The 23,577-nt window shown below is 37.5% G+C and overlaps 1 protein-coding gene across 2 annotated transcripts in view; it reads right to left on the bottom strand.

Moving 5' to 3' along the window:
- Positions 1–23,577, bottom strand: part of LARS2 (leucyl-tRNA synthetase 2, mitochondrial) — a 65,575-nt gene that overhangs the window by 37,490 nt on the left and 4,508 nt on the right. For both annotated transcript variants that reach the window (XM_089532771.1, XM_089532772.1), the window contains exons 3-10: positions 21,928–22,056; positions 15,243–15,334; positions 14,508–14,568; positions 13,852–13,941; positions 10,704–10,847; positions 2,614–2,721; positions 935–1,094; positions 69–173 (exon numbers count right to left, since the gene is read on the bottom strand). In XM_089532771.1, coding sequence (XP_089388897.1) covers positions 69–173; positions 935–1,094; positions 2,614–2,721; positions 10,704–10,847; positions 13,852–13,941; positions 14,508–14,568; positions 15,243–15,334; positions 21,928–22,056 — 889 coding nt within the window. The remainder of the gene's footprint in view (positions 1–68; positions 174–934; positions 1,095–2,613; positions 2,722–10,703; positions 10,848–13,851; positions 13,942–14,507; positions 14,569–15,242; positions 15,335–21,927; positions 22,057–23,577) is intronic.

Below are 23,577 nucleotides of genomic sequence, written 5' to 3'. Positions count from 1 at the left end.
AGTTTTGACTGTAAGTGGAATGATTTCAATATGCTACTTAAAAATCATAGCAAGTCTTTCATACTCACCAATTTTGGCATCAAGGTAGCCTTCAAACTCTGATTTTGCTGATATGACTACAGGGATCTCCTGGCTGGTAAGCAAGCTCACAGCTGTTACTGAGGTAAGAGTGTCTGCAAAAAATTAAGGATTATAATAATTATTATAGTAAAATTTATTATAAGAGAAACACAATGCCAAGAGTGCCCATTTATTATCCCACACATCTTGCTGTTTACTTACTAAAATCTCATAAAACAGCCCTTGAAGATCAAATAATACTTTGATTAAAGCTATAAAGGATTTTTTAAATGTAATCAATTTCTAATGAATTTAACATTTCTCCTTTGTTCAAAGCTTTTCCTATCAATTTTATATCTTCTTTGTTTTCTTGAAAAAGAATAATAGGTTTTCCCCCAAACATAATTTTAGAACAGGTCTGGGTCAAGTACAGACCATGCGTGACATGTGGCCCCTGGGCCCTACCACTGTAGGCTCTGAAGTCTTTCACCAGTCCACCAAAGAGCCTCCTCAAATTCATTTCAAACAAATTTTCAGTACCATTTTTGCTCCAAAGTAAATGCACACTACCTGTTGTCATTTTGAGAAGAGCTGCAGAGGAAAATGGAGGTATTTGGGTCAGCTGTGGGGTGGGGGCAGCCCATGACCTTACCCAGTTATCCCCCCTACACACCATTTTATCTTCTCACCTATCCCTTTTACTCAACTTCTGAGCTGATAGCTCTATATCTCTCTTAATAGATACACAGTGTTCATATTTGAAAATATTACATGTGAATCACCCATTTTGCTGAAACTTGTCAGGCTGCCAAAATAAAACTCTGTCTTAATAAAACAAGCACAAGAACTAAAGGATAACTGAGAGGGAAATCACCTTTGCCTGGCACCAAATCCTTCTGGAAGGCTTCTTTTAGACTGTTATTTCCATGTAACAGTCTATGGCTAGGTAAGATGTGTATGTAGGACATGCCATATATGGCTTCAGGTGCATATGCATAGGCTGCTATTGTCTCTCCTGTTGATTTGTTATTAACCTGACAAAAGAGAGAAAAGGTTACTGCAATCTTCTCCATTAAACCAGATGACTTTCTCTTGCAGGGATACTTAAAGATTCTAACTGTTTATAAATTCTACCAACATATTCTCTTCTGGAGGCCATTCGCTGCATCTGAGAATATAATGGCTCAGTTCAGACAGAATGCTCAATTCATCAGCTATCACAGCCAGTGATGACATTGGCTGGGAGGTTCTTGGAGCTGTAGTCCAGAAAATAAATGTTTCCAAGACTTGTCAATGTAGACCATGTGCTGCACTTTGCCCACCCCTGATTTAAAGCCTCCTGAACTGCCACCACCAACTTATTTTCCCAGACTATTTATTTCTACAACAATTTACCTGTCTCCTTTTATTATCCAAAGACTTCAGTTATTGCTGTCTTACTTACCAGCAAAGTTTTCATACTTAAAAAACCAAGTATGTTTTATTGAAAGAACTGTCACAGTGGGAGCCTGTTTGTTTAAAAGCGTAGGATGCTTTAGGGATGATTTTTTTTTTACTCTGAGTGTCATTATCTCCATGAGCAAAGCATCCATGTTCCCAACCCATTTTAGCAAGTCAAGAACTGGCAATGTCATGATTCAAATGGCTTTGATATTGTATACCCTCGAGGTAGGTGGGGATATGCAACAGAACAGTTAGTGAAACAAACTCTGGTTTGTTTGAACATTTTTGCAACAGATCCTATCTTTGTTCTACAAACTAGGACTATCTCTGCCCTTACTATGCCTTAGCACAATAACCAAACTTGAATACTTATTACAGTTCAATTCTATTTGTGTATATAGGCATCAGTCCAACTAAGCTCAGCAATGTGCTTATGGCTGCAGCCACAGTCAGAATGCTTACAGATATGATGATTTTCTGAACAATCTTGGTTACAGACATTCTACTCAAATCACAAAACATTGGTGGCCGCTGGGATTAGGAATTTCCCTTTTGTCATGTATTTTGTACATATAGCAAAGTGCAACATAATAGAAAATAAAAAGTGATTGACTCACTCCTACAAAGAGCATTATATACTACTTTACTTGGAATTCTCGATTTTGTTTAACGGTCAAGCAACCTACCCTTGAATTATCTGCACCAATATATTCATTAACCATGTTTAATTAAAAACATAGTTTATAAATCAATTCTAGCTGTTACTAACTGTGGTTTGCAACTAAAGTCTGTAGTGTGCAACACTACATAACAGTTACTGTAGTTCAAACTATGAAAAGGAGGGGTGGATTTGGGCCCAAAATGGGTGATATTAAAGAACATGCCACCTATTGGCATGTTTGATATTTAAATATGATCAGGAAATTGGGCAACCTGGGTCCAGGTCAGCAGTATTTGAAGGTGTATTTCATTGATTCTTCATAAGGCCATATGAAGTACTTCATTCAAAGAGTTCCCCATTTTACCCAGATTACATGTTTGTTTCTAACATAACATAAGCTCTGAGATGATTATGGAAATGTCACTGCAGTTTTCAGTGATTGCACTCACCTTTAAAATAAACTCAAAGTGGGATCCAGTGCAGTCTCCTAGCCAATTGGCTTGCATTTCCTTTATTCCATACCACTTTGGGAGGTCTGACAGGCCATCAAGCATGGACTATAATAACAACAGAAGAAATTATAGAATTCAAACACACATAAAGGATATTTGTCTAAATCTGGCTCTGTGTTCTCTTCTCCCAAACCAAAGATGCCCTCCACAAGTAGGGACCCCCCCCCCCCCGTATAAGCCAAAAAACATGTATGCTTGAGCCCCATTCACTTGAATGGTGCTCGTGCATGTGATGGCGGTGCGCACGCACGCCATGGGTGCACCCCCCATTCATTTGAATGGGACGCACCGCCCTTTGCGTCCCCGCACGGCTCTCTGCAGGTTTGAGCATATGCTTAAACCCGCGTATGATCTGGGCGCACTGTATTTGTCAGTTTGCTTTATTACATGTTATATTTTTTAATAATTTGTTTTACAACTGTATTGTATAGTTTTATTTTTCTCGTACTCCTTCCTCACCCCTATGTGTGGGGATTGGTGGACTGATAGATAGACAGATAGTAAGTACACCTTTGGTAGAGCTGTTTTTCTGGTGTTGTTGTTCTACTTGTAAAGCTGCATGTGCACTGATTACGCTATATAAACAATGACAATAATAACAATAGACCATGACATCCTCTTGGAACACCTGAGAAAGTTAGGAATTGGAGGCACTGCTTTGCAGTAGTTCCGTTACTTCCTCTCGTGCAGGTTCCAGAAGGTGATGCTTGGGGACAGTTGCTCTTCAAAAACAGAGCTTGATTGTGGCATCCCTTAGGGAGCCATCCTGTCGCCGATGCTATTCAACATTTATATGAAGTCACTGGGAGAAATCATCCATAGACATGGGGTGGAGTGTTATCAGTATGCTGATGACACCCATATATACTTCTCCATGTCTCAGTCATCGGTGACAACAACAGATGCCATTTCTGCCCTCAATCATTGTCTTGCGGCAGTAATGGACTGGATGAGGGAAAACAAGCTCAAGTTGAATCCAGACAAAATGGATGTACTTATGGCAGAGGCCCCTAAACCAGGTATTGGATTGCAACCGCCAGTCCTAGGGAGGCTCACGCTCCCCTCGAAGGACTGTGTTCGCAGTTTGGAGGTGCTTCTTGATCCGTCGCTTCAGATGAGAAATCAGGTGAATGCGACGGTCAAGAGCGCCTGTTATCAGCTTCGGCTGATACACCAGCTGCGTCCTTTCTTGGGACCGGGTGACCTCAAAACTGTAGTACACGCACTGGTAACCTCAAGACTTAATTTTTGCAATGTGCTCTACATGGGGCTACCCTTGTGCATAGTCCAGAAATGCCAACTGGTACAAAATACGGTAGCCAGGCTGATTACAGGAACAACTAGAAGTGACCATATTACACCAATATTGAAGTCACTCCACTGGCTGCCCATTGTTTATGGGCACAGTACAAGGTGTTGATTATCACCTTTAAAGCCCTTAATGGCTTGGGCCCAACCTATTTAAGGAATCACCAACTTCCATATAATCTGCCCCGCGCACTCAGATCCTCTGGGAGGAACCTGTTGCAGTCCGTAAAGACCAGATTGACTGCGACCTCCCAGAGGACTTTCTCCGCAGTCACTCCCATCTTATGGAATGGCCTGCTGGATGAGATCCGGCAAATTACCAACCTAGATAGCTTTAAGAAAGCTGTCAAGACGGATCTCTTCTGGCAAGTCTTCCCAGAATAGCACCCAGCCATGTAAAGATCCCCCCATATATATATATATATATATATATATATATATATATATATATATGATGATTCTGCCCACAGTTATTGTATTATTGTTTTTAGATTTTATTGCTTTGTAATTTTAATTCTTAGAACTGTTTAATCCTTTTCTAAGGGGGGTATTGTATATATTGTATATTTTAATGCTGTATGCCGCTTTGACTGTTTTAACAAAAAGCGGGATATAAATTAAAGTTCTATTTTTAATTTATTTATAATGATAAAATAATAATAATAATAATAATAATAATAATAATAATAATAATCAATTGAAGCAAAACCAACAGTGAGTCTTATGGCACCATTGTTGTTGTTCTGTGCTTTCACATCATTGCTGACTTATGGTGACTCAAAAGCAAATCTATTGCAGGGTTTTCTTGGCAAAATTTGTTCAGAGGTTTGTCTTTGCCATCCTCTGAGTTTCAGAGAGTGTGACTTACTCACAGCCACCCAGTGGGTTTCCATGGCTGAGTGGGGATTTGAACTCTAATCTCCAGAATCATTGTCCAGCACTTAAGACACTACATTGCACTGGCATCATAGACTAACATAAGCATTATAACATATACTTTTGTATACTACAGGTACATCTCATATACATGGACTGCTGTGCTAAATTGCACGCATAAGGGTGTGTGCACGGATGTGGCGTATTGTCAAGGGGATGTTGTATGTACACCTATTTTCTTAGTCATTGACTATTTACTTCCCTTTCATGTTAGTATCATGTTAGCTGCTGATGAGTCTTACTCAATGATAGATCAGCATTGGGAGAAAACTGAATTGAATTAGCAAGCAATTAAATTTGTAGAAGGAAGAAACAACATAGACATGGTACTCTGAAAGAGCCAAAGAAACCCACACAAATTACTAAATAAAATTCTCATGAAATAACCACAGCCAAGATTTAATATAAGGAAATGAATTCAAAGGGGAAATAAGGATGTAGCTAAAGGTTAAAATGTAATTTAGCACACATTAAGAGCATATCACAGTAAGCATCACTCACATAATGTACCAAGAGAGCAAAGGAAATAATAAGTCATTATTTGTATTCAAAAATGAGAAAGCGGATGTTAGCATTCTGCACCATCAAGAGGGCAAACAGAAGGAATCATAACAAATGCTAAGATTTCATATGAAAATGTGACTTCTGAGAAGTTGGAACATCTGACTACACAACTTAGAGGCTAGGAAGGATTTTATTAAATGGAAAAAGAATGTATTAAAATGACACTTTGAAATATTAACAGGATGCAAACAAGCTAATTTATAAACTGGCAGATGTTTGTTTGTTCCTTTTCCCCCTGAACACTGAGAGAGAAGGAAGAGATGACACTGTTCTGGTAAAGTTTTAATGGCTAGTAACTGCAATAGCAATGGCACTTTACATTTCTATACCGATTCATAGTGAACTAAGCACTCTCTAAGTGGTTTACAATGCAATTCCAAACCTGAATCAGACAGAAAATACAGACATACTGTTACTGTCATAATAGTAATAGTAATAAATAATAAGTAATAAATAAATAGTAATAAATAAATAAAGAAATTACAGACATACTGTTACTGTCAATTTCTTTAATACATGAAATAAACAAATAATTATATTTAGAAAGGTACATAACTATATGATTTCAATTAACAGATGCTTGTCTGGTTTAATCTGCTAAGGTTAAATATGTCACACCTGGAACACTGCAATAGTCTTACAAACAGATTAATGATATTGTACTGGGCAAACCATCATTAGTGCAGTAAGTGTTTCCTGTACACACAACTGTTACACAGCCTTCTCAGTGATGGGACTCACCACGTAATATGATCTCCTCATTGAGCTCATGTGGTCTCCCAATCAAGATACAAAATAAAAAAATATTGTAATGTTTAAATAATTTTATTCTGTTGTTTTAAATGTTACAATATTTAAGCTAATGTTGCTTTTTAAAAGTGAAAAGCAGTACAATATAGAAATACTCTAATAAATAAAAGAAGTGGCCCTTTATAAGGCATTGCAAGCATAACCAATCTCAGAGCTCAGAAAAGTTAAATTTCTAACTACAGATCCAAGAATCCCTCTGCTAGCATTGACAATGGGATTGCATTGGGAGATGCTAGAAATTGCATTGGGAGATACTGGGAACTATACTCCAAAAGAAAATAATTCCAAGCTCTGACCTCTCTGTATACTCACTCAAATGCTTGACAGTTGTGAGTCATGAAATATTTATGTACACAACACTTGTCAGTACAACATGAGAAGTGGAAGGCACAGTCAGTCTTGGTTGAGGAACATCCATTGTGACCACTTTTCTAGGCTTGGAGAGCAGGACGGTAGACAAAGTGAATTTTGTAGAAACCTCAGTGGAAACTTTAAGGAATTGTTCCCAACAAAAAACTTTAAGGCGCTGTGCCCAATTTCTGAGGGCTTGGGCAGTAAAGCCTTTGCAAATCGAACAGTGTTCGACAATATGCCCTTCACCGAAACAAAAAGGCATTCAGTGTGCATGTTGGAGAAAGAAACTTTCCGACCTCATGAAGGAAAAGTTAAAAGGGAAGAGAACATTTCCAAGCTCTGATTTCTCTGTATAGTCATTCAAATGCTTGACAGTTGAAAGCCATGAAATATTTATGTACACAACACTTGTCAGTACAACATAAGAATGTGATTTACGCTGAATGCAGGACAGCATTCTGGGCTTTGCTAATTCTGGAAGCTACAACGGCTATATCAGTGCATGCTGCTGAATGCACTGTTAGGAACAATAACAATAGAATCTGGTGGACAAACATAGGAAAAGATAGCACAGAAACAAAGTGCACTTCCTTATGAAGTTGGCTTGTTACACAGAAACCACCTAACTAGGCAAGACAGAGGAAACCATCCACCACAGATGAGTATGATACAAACAAGTCTCTTGCTGTCACAACTATCATAGTGAATTCTAAAAAGGAAACAGATACTTGTTCTTGAAGCTGATCTAGAAAACTAATATAGAGGGGGAAAGGAATGCATTCAATCCCTCAGAGACTCCAGTCCCATTGTAGCTGCCTCTTTCCACAATGGTCTTCTTCTAGACTACCCAAAATAAAATGAAGAGATAATATATTGCCTGCTAGACCAGACTAGCTCAAATTTACTCAGAGTTTATAAATTATCTTGCCAGACCACCTTTGGAGAACCTTTCTAGTGATATCCGGAACAAAATGAGTTGCAATTTTCCCTTTTAAACCTAAAGCAACTTCAATTTAGATACTGGAGCAAACTGGCTGCAGCTCCAGCCCCAAGGCAGGCCAGCAAGGAAGCAATTTAATATGTTGGTAAGGAAAGTTATTTATCTAAAAACATCAATAGGATACAAGTCAGAGAATTTTAAGTTTAGGAAGGTGGCACTGAAAGCATGAGAACTTTGAAGGCAAAACTAAATTTTCCAAGTATACATGTGGCCACTGGTGAAAGTAGCAATGTTGCATCCGTCAGATAAAACATCCACATTTCATAAGTGAAGTATCAAGTATAGACCAACAAATCTTCATTTACAGCTGGACTGATCAACTTGCACGAATTTGGGGACCAGGTTTGCCCCTTTTCTTTTTTTGAAACAGGCAGAAGGCTGTATATGGCTAAACACTGCCCACCTCTATAAATAGTTATTGCAGAGGGGAATTAGCAGTGGCCCACATCTATCACATATATTTACATTAAATAGGGAGAAGTCAGAAACATCATTGAGCACTACTCCAACTAGCTTTCTTAAAGGTAACAAGTGGCTGCAACAGAGCAACAAACGAAACAAAAAACTTTGTAGAGAAGATAATCTAGCAACGCAGGAAATTTTGATACCATATGGAAATGGCAGTCAATAGCACCAGTTGCTAAGAAACAAGAGAGATGAGGGAATTATGGAGCTGGGCGTACCTAGCGCAGTGCTGACCTAGATTGAAAAAAAAGATCTGAGATGTTGCAAAGAGAAAGGATTTGTTTCCAGAAGTGAACATTTCAAATTGTATTCAAGAGCAAGAAAACCTATATAAACAATTTAAACAGTAGAAGTCTAATGGTAGAAAAAAAATCTGTCAGGCATTTTAAACTGTCCTTATCAGAGAATTAAAATACAGTATGAACAATGGTCTTTCCTTGAACACTGGGAATCAAGGGAGGGTCTCTAAACAAGGGAGGGATGACGACTCCAAACAGATTATGAAAAAAGTATTAATAAGGCAGGAAATAATACTGTGCCAAACAAAAGGGACAATATAACACAGTATATCTGAAAATCACAACTTGGAATATACTGTATAAGCAAATGACAACTATAAAAATAATGTATAACACTTGTAGAGAGTAAGCATGGTGTAGTGGTTTCAGTGTTGGACTATGACTGTGGAGACGAAGGCTCGATTCCCCTTTTGAGCAGAAAACCCCACTGGGTGAACTTGGGCAAGTCACACTCTCTCAACTTCAGAGGATGGCCATGGCAAACCCCTGATGAAGAAACTTGCCACCATAAGTCAAAAATTATTTAGAGGCACACAACAACAGTAACACTTGTAAGAATGTGTACAGCTAGAAAGCAAATATAAAACACAAGCAGCATCAATACTGATAAATGGGCCTAAAACTAAGTATGGAATTTCATAATGAAAGATGAAGTTATACGACTGTACAAAGTCCATTCCAACATCCTTGTGAATAGGACAAACAAGTAAAATGTACTTCAAGAGTTGTGCACCAGTGAAAAGTTGAAATACAACCAATTCCAAGAGAGTGGAGTCATTTCAGCAGATCTTCACCAGTGAACTTGATGAGAATGAGGTTAGATATGACTCACTACATCAGAACAGATTTGTGGGTGATTAAGGCTGCATCCACATTGCAGAAAAAATCCAGGCTGACACCACTTTAACTGCCATGGCTCAATGTTACAGAATTCTGGGAACTGTAGTTTTGTGAGACATTTAGCCTTCTCTGTCAGAGAGCTCTGATGCCACAACAAACTACAATTCCCAGGATTCCCTACTAGGGCAGCTAAAGTAGAATCAACCTGGATTATTTCTGCAATGTGGGTGCAGCCCATGTTGAGCCACTGGCACATAATGGACCTAATAGTTTTTTCACAGTACAGAAAAACATCTATTCTTCTGTATCTACACATCTGTTAGCTGACAGGAAGCCAGAAACCCTTCACAGCTGATGAATCCTTAAGCAATGTATCTTACCCATATTCCTACAGCTAATACAGGTTTTCCCCTATTTCACCCCAAATTATGGGCATTTGCCTGAAGCGTAAATACCAAAGGGCTATAAAAAGAAATTCATATTGAGAATGTATGGCCTGTATCTCTTCTACCTCTATAAATTATGAGAATTGGAAAAGTAAAGAGGTGAAGTAAAAAAAAAATGTAAAACCTTTCCTGGCCGGGTTAAATACTCTCACAAGAAAGCACATACTTTGTTCATCCCTATATTGGCAGGAATGCTCTGCCAGGAGGTAAAGTGAGGCCTAATTCTAGCAAGTACAAAAACACGCTTTTTCTTACTACTGGGCAATTGTCCAGTGACTGTTTGGGATGCTGGCAATTATTCCAAATCCCCCCCACCCTGCAGTGTGGTAACAAGATCTGTACTAACACTGACCCATGGATAAGTCGACTTTGGTTTTTGGAGTCAATTTTTGACTAAAATTTCTAGACGTATAGCTACAGTAACCATGACTCATAGAAAAGGGGGTACCAGAAAATGTTCTCTCTCACTTAATAATGAATATAAGAAATAAAGACTCCCATCACATGTACACTGGCATGGAGGGCTTGCATGAGGATTTGGGGGATCTTAATCTTTCATTTCACACTATGTCTGAAGACACTCCAGAGACAAATAGTCTGCACATACTGTCCCAATTCACTACACGGGGGGGGGGGGGGGGGGAGGGGGAATGAATAAAAGCAAATACTGCTTTAGAGAAATAGTTCTCAAAAAACGTTCATCTACTACACTACACATTTTCTGTATGAACAAATATAATGACAATTGGGGAAAGGCTGATTATACTAGAAGTTATGCTAGCCTGGCCTGCCAGTTTAGCACATCTAGACCAGGAGACATTCTTCAAGGGTGAAACTGTGCAAATCTAAATAAACACTAAGAACATAATGATGCAGCTCTGCCAGTTTTTGTGCCAGCACAGCTATAATGGAAAAATACTGCTCTTATACTAAGTGACCTGAAAGAGAAAATAATTCTTCATACACATCAGTTGGATAATGATCCAAAATCATTTTTACTCTCACCTTTGCATAGGCAGATGTTTTAATGAACCACTGTTTGAGGTACTTCTTTTCCACTTTTGCTCCTGAACGCCATGAACAGCCATTTTCATCTACCTGTTCATTTGCAAGAACAGTCTGGTCTACGGGGTCCCAATTAACCATTGCCTAAATGATGCCACAAATCAAAGAAGAGGAAATGCTGGTATTAGTAAGCAAATCACCAAAATGTGCAGCCAACATTTCAGATGGATGCCTGGTATCTTTTCTGCAGGCTCTCAAAGCATATGCCAATCTGAAAAAGCACATGGCAATTAGAGACACGACCCATAATTTCTTTTACAGGAGGTACATATGTCAGGATTTATTCATTTTTAAACTTACTTAAAATGACATGCAGCATTAAAAAGCTTACATAAAATGGCATGCAGGACAAATGTTGAACTGCATTCTAATGAACCTTAAAAGAGGTTAGAGAAATCTGGGCCAAAACTGAAAGTGATTCTTTAAATGTTTTCCAAAGGATTGTATGCATCCAGTGGGATTTCTCAGGTTCTCCTCCCCACTTTGGAATGATAGATCCCCACAAAAGATCAAGCTGCGTTTGAACTGTTCCTCAGTTTAGAATATGGTTTGCTGTGAGGCACGTGAATCCAGCCATTTGAAAAAAACAAAGAGCAAAACATCTTTGGAGGTTTGAAACTAACTGCATGATGCTTCAGATCCTGGTTTTGGACCTCTTTGCCAGAGCATTACTAGCCCAAGTCTTTGTTGATGCTTCTGGATGAAATGGAACTGCACAAAAAGAAACTGTAGCATTTGTGTCCAAATACTCTGCTACACAGAATAGTATACTGAATAGAAATATTATATTAAGAGGCAGTATTTTTCTTTTCCCATTCTTAGGATCAGGATATATATCTTATCACACAAGCTTGCAGACTTTTCTTTAGAAGAGAAGGTAAAAATGATTTGCTGGTTTGGGTGGTCTATGTTATCAACTCTGCCAGTGTAAGACCTGAGAGGTATATTTACTCTCATTGTTCAAGCCAGTCAAATTCAACACATTACCACTGCAAAACGGAAATTTTTTGCTCCTTTTACAATACATAGCCTTTTGCACATTGCCTGACGACTAACAGATAACACAATGGCACAAATTAAAACAACTATACATGAATATCGGGTAATAGGAATTTATCTCAGGAAGACTGAGCTATCTTTTTTGTCTTTCCTGTACAGACACAACATTTTTCTTATCTTTCACTATTAAAGGGAAATTAAAAGTCACACATATTATTAAAATCCTGTTTGTAGTTAATCCCTTCAATACTGAAGAGTGCTTCGGCTTAGATATGAACATGTATTCTACAGACATCAATTCCAAATATGTATATTTTCAGACACATGGTTAACTTATATGAACATATATGCCAAGCCCACATTCTTCTCCTATGTATTTCCCCCTTACTTTTGCCCTCCCCTACTTTTCTTTTTCATATTCCCTTTCTTTATATTTATATTTCAGAAATCCTTCCTGTCCAAATATTTTAAAATACAGTGCTCTGCCTTGGATCAAACCCTTCATCTCAAGTGAAAACTTTGATTATACATATGGAGTCTGGTTCAATGGCATTTGCTCTCCACCATGTAGTTCCTTGCAGGGAGTGTTACAGAACTGTCAAATACAGTCTCTTCAAGAATACAGCAAGAAACAAGAAATGTAGACCTAATATGTGATAGTTAGTGTACGTAGAAATCTAAAACATGCTTTATTTCCCATATAGTGTGTCGTACAGAAATTTTAAAAAGTGTTAAAAGATAAAAGAGCATGATGAAGTAAGGCGCTAAAGCACTAGTCCTTTATATAGTGCTCCAAAGATCCTTGGAGCCCCTATAGTGGCTTTTCAGGAGGAAGGAAAGCCCTCACCCAAGACACTTAACTGCCTGAGGTGAAGGACAAAATGGCAGCATACCTGCATTCCACATAAAGAAGCTGACTGGACTGGCACAGATGATGATTCACCGCATCTGAGAAATATAGACCAATATCTTTGCCAGTGACTTGCTACCACTTTTCACCACTCAATATCTCCCATGTGAAACAACCACTACATTATCCTTAATGGAACAGTCAGCATCAAGGGGGAGAAAGGGGAGGTAAACTCTTCACCCCACTAAATTGAAGCAGAAATACTTTCACTCATAAATATGGGTCTATCTTGAAAGCAAAGTGCTGTCTTCTTTCAGCAGAAGATATACTGTATATACTCGTTTATAAGTCTAGAGATTTTAGTAAAAAAACTGACCCAAAAAACCTGAGTCGACTTATACATGGGTCAATTTAAGTACTGTCCTTTAACTCTTATTTTAAAAAGGAACCATCTCCTGATCACCTCAGATCACCTAAAAGAAGCACCAACCCCCTTTACTCTCTCTTCCATGCAGCCTTTAAGGGGAGCACAAAAACTACTGCTCACTGGAATTTGCTAAGTTCTGTGGCACTGTTTTTTCTTTGCTTCATGTTTACAACCTATATTACATGCCCCTAAGTTTTACCCTTGACTTATCCATGGGCCATATCAAAATCCCTAATTTTGGCCCTGAAAGATGCTCTCAACTTATACATGAAGTCGACCTATATTTGAGTATATATGGTAAACATAAAATACAGTTGTGTTAAAATTATAACTTAGAAATCATGCTTAAAAACATACTGGAAGAGGCATTCTGTAACTTGCTATTAAAACAATGCAGGGCTAAAAGAAATAGTAATCATTAAAAAGGCCAGAGGAATAATCTGTCAAAAGCTGCTAGTAGTCTAATGAAACTGATTCTCTACATTCAATTCAATCAAGTTTCAGGCTTGATATTTGTACAGAAAATGCACCCATATAGTGTCTCAATAGGATCCTGACTATCTCATAGAAGCGTTTCCCTTTCTTGCACTGCCAAAATCCTGACTGCCAAAACTAACATCACTTCTCTCTCTCTCTCTCTCTCTCTCTCTCTCACACACACACACACACACAGAGAGAGACAGAGAGAGAGAGAGAGAGAGAGAGAGAGAGAAATATGGCCTATGATAAACCAGAAAGTTTTCAAATTAATAACAATCACCCAAGGCTTTTAAGGGCACTTCCATGATCTGAAACAGCATAATTCAACTTACTTCATTTTGATAGACTAATCCAGCTTCATAAAGTTTAATAAAAAGATACTGTGTCCACTTATAGTAGTCTGGGAAACAAGTGGTTATTTCCTGAAAACAAAAAGGGGGAAAAACAAACAGTTCTAGTGTGAGGTCACGATAATACAAACCATTCACTCTGAAAGAAATAATGAATAGGGGCTTCCACATGCATTTTAGCAAAATGAAACATTATGCACAAGTCTTCCTTCTTCAAACAATTCCCATTAGCTCAAGCCACTAGGGTGATGGGAACTATGGTCCAACACACGTGGAGAGCCCTGGGTTGCAGAAAGCTGGTTTAGATAATTTAGATTCTATAAATGCACTAATAACATATAAAATTTGTTGCTGTTAATTGCTGACAAGTGGACTTTGACTTATGGCAATTCTATGAATGAGAGACCTCCAAGATGCTCTATTATTAATGGTCCTACTCAGGACTTGAAAACTCAGGGCCACGGCTACCTTGACTTACTGTAGTTAATCCCCCTCTGTTGTGGTCTTCCTCTTTTCCTCCTGCTGTTGTCTTATAATATATCCAATGTATAATAGTCTCAGTTTAGTCATTTTGCTTTCTAATGAAAGCTTGATTTAAAATATATTTGAAATATGTCACCATGTTTTAAAACCCTTACCCGATCCCAGCTAAAAGAGAGACCTAAGGCATCAAGCTGGTCCTGCATGTGTTGAATGTTACTGTAAGACAAAATAAAAGCCATTATTTCAGGGGCAGCTGCCACGACATATGAGGCTGTACTTTAAACTCCCCCCAATTAAACCCCTCCAGCTTTAAGATCGGCAGAGCAAGGACAGCTCTTCCCATCCATGTCACATCTCTAGCCATCATTCCTTTTGCCACAATGCTTTGAAAGACAACTTTCTTTCTAAATGTGCCAGAATGGACCAGTGGAAAAGTGACCTGCAAACTCTCTCTCCCACACACACACATCTGGAGTAGCTAACCCCAGATATTAGAAAGGTTGTTCTTTCGGTTGACAATTCCTTCAAACTGACCCAGATGGAGGGAGGATTTTTGCAGTTGTAATCTAAAAAAATAACTTTTCCAAGTAGTGGAGTTAATTTTTGGCCTAATGTACTGCAGGGTCACTTCCATTCTTCCCCAATATAGGAGAAAAAAATCCAGTAGTTCACACTGAGCCAGGAAAACACAATCCTAATATTTGGCAACATACTCCGTGACAGACAAACTCTAAGGATAGATATGTTGTTCAAAATCTATGTACAGTATAAGACTTTTTCTATGAAGTGGAGAGTAAATGAATCTGTAAAGGAACAAAAACAGCAATCAAAGCATGACATCTCCTCCTTTAGCACTGTTGGGTTTGTCAAGTAACTAGAAAAACAAACACCTTTCTGTCCAGTTTGCTGGATGCAATCCATGTTCAATTGCTGCATTCTCTGCAGGTAATCCAAACGCATCCCATCCCATTGGATTTATCACCTGCAACAAAAGTAAGAAATGTCATCCTTTGTCATTTTCCTGAGTAGATTTAGTAACACCTCCAGGGCTCAAAATAATGAAGCACCTTTCCAAATTCAGCATTTTTGCTCTTTCATTGAATCAGCCAAACTGTGCCTGTCACAAACAATTTAGCTTTAAGCACAACGTATGCCATATTTTTTGTCTTGCTTGAGAATAGGAAGGGCTCCATTAGCCCCTTATGCAGCACACATACAAAACTGGAATCCCTCCCCTGAAGTTCTCATCAGCAAAGATCCTGCCGAGATTTTTTGTTACGATGGCTATAAAAGTTTAAACTGAGAAGATAATTTGATCAGTTGGCCTCCCAATTCAAGGCTCTTCTTAACAATGATTCAAGTAATGATCAGGAAAGCAGCAACTCTTTCAAACATGGGACATCTGCTTGTGTAACACTGAAATCCAACACAAAGGAGCCAATCTCCCTTTCCCCTGCAGCCTCAGTACCTCAAAAACATGCTCTAGAAGAGTGGGAACTAGTGATCAAGAGATTCCAAGGTCTACAGGCAGACAGGAAAGGGGGAAAAAAGCAATGTGCTCTGAGTCGGCATCACTTTAGATTTAGCCCTATGTAGAGACTTGCTTTTTTACTGCTGTTGTTTTTGTATGTACTTCTTAATCACCTTTCACATCCTCAGTTTTCTCAAGGTGGCTTACAATATTAAACATACAATTCAGTATCACTATAAGATGACCATAAATCAGTTTGAAACAAATTTAAGAGTAAACCAGTTAAAACAAACCAAATCTAAAACTTAAATAAAAGAAATCCAAAATTTAACCAAACTATAGGCTTATAATACAAAGCAATACTCCCAGTAAAAACATTTCAGTTTAAAATTAAAGAAAACAAATATGTTTTAATATCTCTTTTTAAAACAGAAGCAGGTAAGAGTCATGAGTATATTTTTTTCTCTGTGTATTGATTTTATGCTCAATGATATACATAAAATAGGTTTGGGGGAGGAGGGTTGAAATGTATGTGGTGTAAAAATGGAAATATTTAGTAATGAATTATTTGGGAATGGGGAAAAAAAGTCATGAGTACATGCGAAGAGAGAACTACACAAGGCAATGTCAGTAAATGAGAAAGCCCTCTCTATAGAGTATCCACATCACAGATTCTGTAATAATGATCAAATCTAAAAAGGTGGAGGTGGTTCTTCAAATAACTTGGAATAAATTATTTAAGGTTTTAATGGCCAATGCCAGCCTATAAACCATCAGAAAACACTTCATCTGGTGCGCCACTGACCTAATACCATATATCAACTAGTCCCAACTGGCTGTGTCTTGATTGTTTAGAAACCACAGCAGATAGCAAGGGCCCACTGTACTTCTCATCCACCCCTAATAGGGCTTCATCTGTCATCCAATGAACCTTCTCATTCTTTTTGGCTGCAGATAGTGTCTTCTGTGACAATGTCCCTGATCTTAGTCCTGTATTCTGTAGCTGCTGATCAATTAGGCTAAGTCATGCAATCAATCTCCTCCCCCCTTCATGGTCTTTAAATTCTCTAAGCTGCATTTTGGCATGTTGATTTAGTGTTCTTTAGCTTTACTCTTCTTTTTGGTATTAAACAGCACAATCTGTTCCTGGTCTTGTTTTTGCAAAAAGAATGGAATTTCTCCATCTTCTGTTTCCATCTTATAATGTATATAGTGAGAGCTTTAGCTCTCAGAAGGAAGAAGACAGTGAATTTAGGTCAAAGACTACGCTCTTGGGATGAGGAGAATCAAACCACCAGAACCCTCAATGGGGTAGGAGGGACTGGTTATTCATGACCCAGATACTAATTGTGCCTCCAGACTGACCAGACCCAGAAAGTCACTTGCAATTTTGAAAATAGGTTCACCTATATCATTCCAAATATTAGCCACTGAAGCATCTTATAATGAAGACTGCACAAATAAAATCATTATCCTGCACACCAATGGCAGATGTTCCAAATGTTCAAACACAAAGATGTCTGCTTGACCTACAGATAAATTCTGGTGCAAAAGCAGAAACTCAGAAGAAACATATTTGTTGTTGGATGTCTGAAAGACTGAGGCTATAATGCTACAAAAGCTTATCTAGGGGTCTGACTGAATTCAGTAGAACCTTCTTCAGGTAAATATGCACAGAATCATGCTGTTGGTTTGTTAACATTTCCTGTTTTTCATTTTGTTGGCTTAATTCTTAAAAGTGTTGCCATTTCTCTCACTTCACAAGCCAAGAATTTAGGTGTCATCTTTGACCTCTTTTTAATGCAGATTTAAATGTTGAATTTTGTTATTATCAACTTCTTGATATTTAAAATATTTCCACAGTAAGTTGTCTCTCTGAAGATATAACTTTAAACTTTCATTCACTTTATTTGATAGATTTGAGTATCAATATCTATAATTACATATCATTCCATGTATCTACATTTCACACCACAATTCATCTCTGCTTTCCTGCCCTTCAATATCCAGTTTCTTCTCTTCTCTCTTTGCATTTTCCTGGTGTGTTCATTTTAAAATCTTATTTTTAAATCCTTTTCTTCTGCTGATCTCCACTCACTTTACTTAATTACTTTTCATACTCCACTTTGTGTTCCTTTGGTACTAGCATTGTAGACATAAAACTGACTCTGTTGAGTCAAGCCTCTGTCCATTTTTTCCAGTTCATTGTCTCCAGAAATTTGTTAAGTCTCACCTTCAATTCAAAGCTCAAATTCAAATCTGTTGTGCTTATCATACTGGACAAATTGCCATACCAATTAAATGAGGTATTTTATTATAGTTTTTTTCCCCTTTGCCCAGTGTTTTCCTTTCCCCTAAAGGTAAAGGTAAAGATAAAGGTAGTCCCTTGACATGAATGTCTAGTCATAACTGACTGCAGGGGTGGTGCTCATCTCCGTTACTAAGCCAAAGAGCCAGCATTGTCTAAGGACTGCTCTGATGGTCATGTGGCCAATATGACTGCACCGAATGCAGTTACCTTCCCACTGAAGTGATACCTATTTATCTACTTGTATTCGCATGCTTTCAAACTGCTAGGTTGTGAGTGGGGTTTAATTGTTGGGGTTACAATGTTATTTCTTTTATTCTATGTTTTACATTGTATTTTCTTTTACCCTTTTAATCAATATTATCATCATGAGCTAAAGTGAAGCAATAGCACTGCCCCAAAAATGCCCAGTACAAAGACAGAAAACAGCTCTTCCCTCTGCTAGAACTGGCCTGTATTTAATTGTTTTGTCTACAAGTAAACATTTACCTAAAAAGAAATATACATTAATATCTGGAACAGATGTATTTAGCTGGTACTGTAGGGATGAATGTATTGTACAATACACGTAAGAAACCACTTTAAGTCCACTATCAAATATCCATAGATTATTTGCAGAAGCAGATGTATTTATCTGTTACCATGGAGACTAATGTAGCTTTCAAATATGTTAAGGAGAAGCATTGTTGCATGTTCATTGTATCTTCACTCTAGGCTGTAAATAGATTTTAAAGGTGCTAAAAATGTACTTTAATGAAATTGTGATAGGTCAATATTCAAGGAAACATGTTATTCAAAGAGAATGACATCCAAAGAGACAGACTGCAGTCAAGACCAGAGAAGGGTTAAAATTGCAAATGGTGATGCTACAATCTTTTTTAAAAAAACAAAACAAAATAAAAAAAAACTCTGACAAACCTATAGAAACAATTCTTCACAGAAGCAAGGAAGAAGAATTAAACCACAGAAGACAGCACACGGATACTCCCACCAGTTCCTTAAGTTTCTGAATCACTGTTCTTTGCCATGGGAACTCAACAGCATCATCTGATAACACAGACTTGAAAGAAAATTTACTGTCTCATCGCTGAAAGATTTCACTTGAACAGTTAGACGGAATTGATTTAAAAAACTAAAAAGTTCCCTCTACTCACTGGTCAACAAACAGAATATTTATTTTTTAAAAAATATTAAAAATGGCATATTCTGTTGTTCAAGAGAAAGGCAGTGAATACTATGCCACATGTAGCCAATTTTTAAGATGAAATCATATTTCCCCTTCCTTCAGCTTTTGCACATGAAAAAAAGAAAATAGATTAAATATTAAATACATTAGTAAATATAAAAATAGATAAATTACTGATTAACCAGCTACTGTTAAAATCCTATGCACATTTACCCAGAAGTAAACTTCATTTAACACAGTGGGATTTATTTGAACATAAAAATAATCAGGATTATGCTGTAAAATTTCTTTAACCAGGTAACAACACTGATTTGCATGTGTAGACTGACTTATTTATTATTACACTTTTCCACTCTTTTTCCACTCTTTTTCCAGGACTGGGACTTGAACCTGTCTGCTTGCTATGAGAACACCACTACATATATATTTAACTGCTTACCTGTAAGGAATGCATTTAAACAAAATGACTGTATTTAAGGATTGATCAATCACCATTAAACTCTTTCCAACCAAGGTGCTTCCCTTTTGGGTCCTCTCTTTTCTTTCTCTATTCACCTTCCACTATCCCCTTTGGCCTCCCCAAATCTCTATTTCTACAATTTCTTTCTTTCTTTCTTTCTTTCTTTCTTTCTTTCTTTCTTTCTCTTATTATCCCATCTCTCCTTCTGTTTCCCACTTCTCTCCCCATCTTCTACCACACCCTTCTCTACATTTCTATCAACTTCGCACTCTCAATCTCCTGTCTAAGCTTCTGCCACTCTTCCCCCACCTCCTCTTCTGCCATGTTCAATGTTTTCATCTCTTCTTCTGAAATTCCTTTTTAAACCTCTCCTTCTATCACCATCCTTTCTCTTTCCATCTCTTGTCCCTCCACATCTCTCTTCCTTCATCTACTATATTCCTTTCTCTCAGTTTCTCCTTCTGCTATTCTTTTCTCTCTCTCTCTCCATCCCACATCATTTCTCATTCTACCACCTCTTTCTCTTCCCCATTGTCTATCTTTTTCTTTCTTTCTTTCTTTCACCTAATATGGGACCCAAGACAGTTCATAGTAGGTTCCTCCTTTGGCAACCTCCTGTCTGTCTGTCTGTCTGTCTGTCCATCTCGCTACCACAAAGGTAGCAATTGCCAGGATTTTGGAGGCCACACTGGTCCACTGCAAGATCTCAGAGAATCTCTCTCTCTCTCGTTTTTATTAATAACTAAAAACACCCCCTCCCCTCACAATTTTGCCATGTTTCTGGCTATCAATGGGTTCTTTTAAGTCCAGGAGAGGCACTTATTTAATGATGAAGAGAAGCAGAAATTGATTTGCTGTGTGGTAAAACACCATCTTTTAATTTAAGCCATTTTAATGTTCTGTTACAAATTCTCTTCGGTCTAAATACAAAGAGCAACATCCCTGTAATGCATCATGACTCAAAGTCCAGTCCTTGATCAGCATGGGAAGCTTGGTGTCCCATCATGAGTGGAATGTTAAGCCTTGCCAGTCATTTCTGATATCCATCTCTTTCAACAGAAACACATGCACACACCAGCAAAGAACAGAACACCCAAATACACATTTTAAAATGATATGGCAGGGGGGAAAAACTAGTCTTGACAGTCTAAAAATGTCCCCAAATTGCACTTGGGTAAGCATTCCAAACGTGATTTTATGAGTTTATAAGAGCCAATTTTGTGTAGTGTTTTGAGTGTTGGACTCTGGGATATCAGGGTTCAAATCCCTGCTCAGTAATGCAAATCTACTAGAGGAAGTCTCTCTCAGCCTCAGAGGAAGGCAAGGGCAAACCTCCTCTGAACAAATGCTGCCAAGAAAGCCCTACAATCGGTTTGCAATAACCTGGAGTTGACATGAAGGCATTTAAAGGCAACAACGCAAAAATTATACAAAGAAAAAGTCTAGTACAGAAATACATATACAGAAAGATAGTCACAAACTATGCACAGAATAAGGTATGAGAACAGGGGAAAGAGAAAGCCAGAAAAACACAGCAGTAATGGCAATTATGCTACTAGATTTTTCAATGATTATTTATTCTACTTTGCAGTAGTTATTTGATATAAGGTATTCTGTATAAGACTGGACAACCTGTTAGCTCATTTTAATAAGAATTCTAAATAGATTTTTTTTCTTTTTTAAATAGCAATTTCCCCACTTCCTCTGAGTGTAAAACTGCATTGACTCCACAGAATGACAAATGCATGAGAAATTGAAACGAATACCTTTTGCTGGGCCAGCAGCTACTTGAAAATCATTGTAAACTTGCAAAATGCATAGAGTTTTAATCAGGTATAAGTATTCAGAGGAAAAAAACTGTGTGTGTCACACATCCAGGTTGGCAGATGTTAAATGAAGTATACTATTCTTTGCAGAAATGTAATGGGCCAGTGTAAAGAACAGACAAAAGGAAAAAAATTTTTGGAAAGATTTATATATTGAGTAACTCACAATATGGCCATTCATTTCTTTATAATATCATAATCTTTCAATTTATTATTGTTACCTCTGCTTTGATTTGCTCTTGAATAAGTTTTGCCACTAAAACAACAAGTAGCACGAATTTTTCTTTTACCCTAAGACTTATCTAAGCTAGTATCAATAGGTACCTGCAATCCTCTCATTTTCTGAAACCGTGCGATTGTATCACTGATGGTGTAGACTCGAACATGACCCATGTGAAGTTTTCCAGAAGGGTATGGAAACATTGACAGAACATAAAACTTTGGTCTTGATTTCTAGTCAAAAACAGACAAAGAAAAAAAAATTACACATTATTTTTGCTTTCTGTTTATACTGCTTGTCTCAAAAGCAGGGCTGAATCAGCCAGTAATGGTGAGGATTAATTTTAATAACTGAGTTAGATATTTACTCATATATAAAAAAGATTAAGGGTACTTTTGTTCTGGTACAAGGAGATGACAAAGGAATTGTTAACTATGACCTTCCTTTCAGATAATAATAGATAGTTTCTGTTTAATGATAAGTTCTCACATTTTCCTTAATATCTCAAAGGGTACAGACAGTGACAATTTGGTACTGTGTGTTCAAACTAAAAACCCTTGAACACTCTGAGCACTTCTGATGTGTGGGACTACAATGCCTTTCAACACACGACATGGTCATGATTCTGTCGATATTGGAATTTTTAACACAGTACAAACATAGAGCACTCTACTGAGGAAGGCTAATCTAATCTTCTGTAATATATATGAACAGTCAACTAAAACTCTTTTAAATTAGTTCTGTCCTGAGATTGTTATTTACATAACTAATACCACTGTGCAAGCCTCTTAGCATTATTCTGTGAAACATTTATCAAGATGAACAATCAGTTTCAAATATACTAGGATGCACATTTCATTAAAAAAATTCTGAGTCCTAATGTAGTCACACTCTGGCCCTACATCCTTTATTTTCATTTGTTCCATTTGAACCCAGGATCAATGCAAGAATAAACTTGTTCTCTCCCCATGCATGCAATTACACAATGTTCTTCTAAAAAGGCCAAATTCAGAAGTAGATGTATGGGGAACATTTGAAAGGTAACCATTTGGATAAATTTCCAATTTGCACCCAGTATGAAAAGTGGTGGTAGCATTTGTCAGTTTATTTTCAAATCTAATATTATAAAACAAGTTGGTGAATATCTTCTCTAACTATCAATTAGCTCAACAAATCTTTTCTCAAACCTCCCACTCCAGATTCACCTTAAAACTCCAAGTCCTTTTAACCTGCCCATTGCAATGAAAGAATTCAGCTTGGGTCTTTTTTAGAAAAAGGCATCCATAATCTAATTATGTTTATTAATCATAATTATCTTCACCAACAGTAAATTTGTTCCAAAACACACTGCAGAAATAATCCAGTTTGAGACCGCTTTAACTGCCCTGGCTCAGTGTTAGGGAATCCTGGGAATTGTAAAGGAGTCTCAAACTGGATTATTTCTGCAGTGTGTTTTGGACCTAAGTAGCCAGCTTTTCCAGGTAGGGATCTTGTCCCTTTTACAAAGCATGAAAAGCAAAAATTTAGAAAATGAACTTTTTCCAGCACACAAATTTAATGATAGAAGAGTTTCACAAGCTGAATTTCTACTTGCCATGCAGCTAACTAGCTATTAAAGAAACAAACATCCTGGTGGGAGAAAATGATGGCAATGCTAGGTTAGTACTTCTGTGTTTTGATTTTTCTTCCTCATATTCTGATCTCAAGAAAAATATTTACACTCCATGATATCAAGTCCATGAAATCAACACAAA

This window comes from Sceloporus occidentalis, unplaced genomic scaffold (assembly GCF_023333645.1).
Source record: "Sceloporus occidentalis isolate IW3139 unplaced genomic scaffold, rSceOcc1.0.p SCAF_7, whole genome shotgun sequence".
NCBI classification, from domain to species: Eukaryota; Metazoa; Chordata; class Lepidosauria; order Squamata; family Phrynosomatidae; genus Sceloporus; species Sceloporus occidentalis.
The sequence above is the reverse complement of the archived record's forward strand: the minus strand, read 5'-3'. Positions and strand labels throughout refer to the sequence as shown.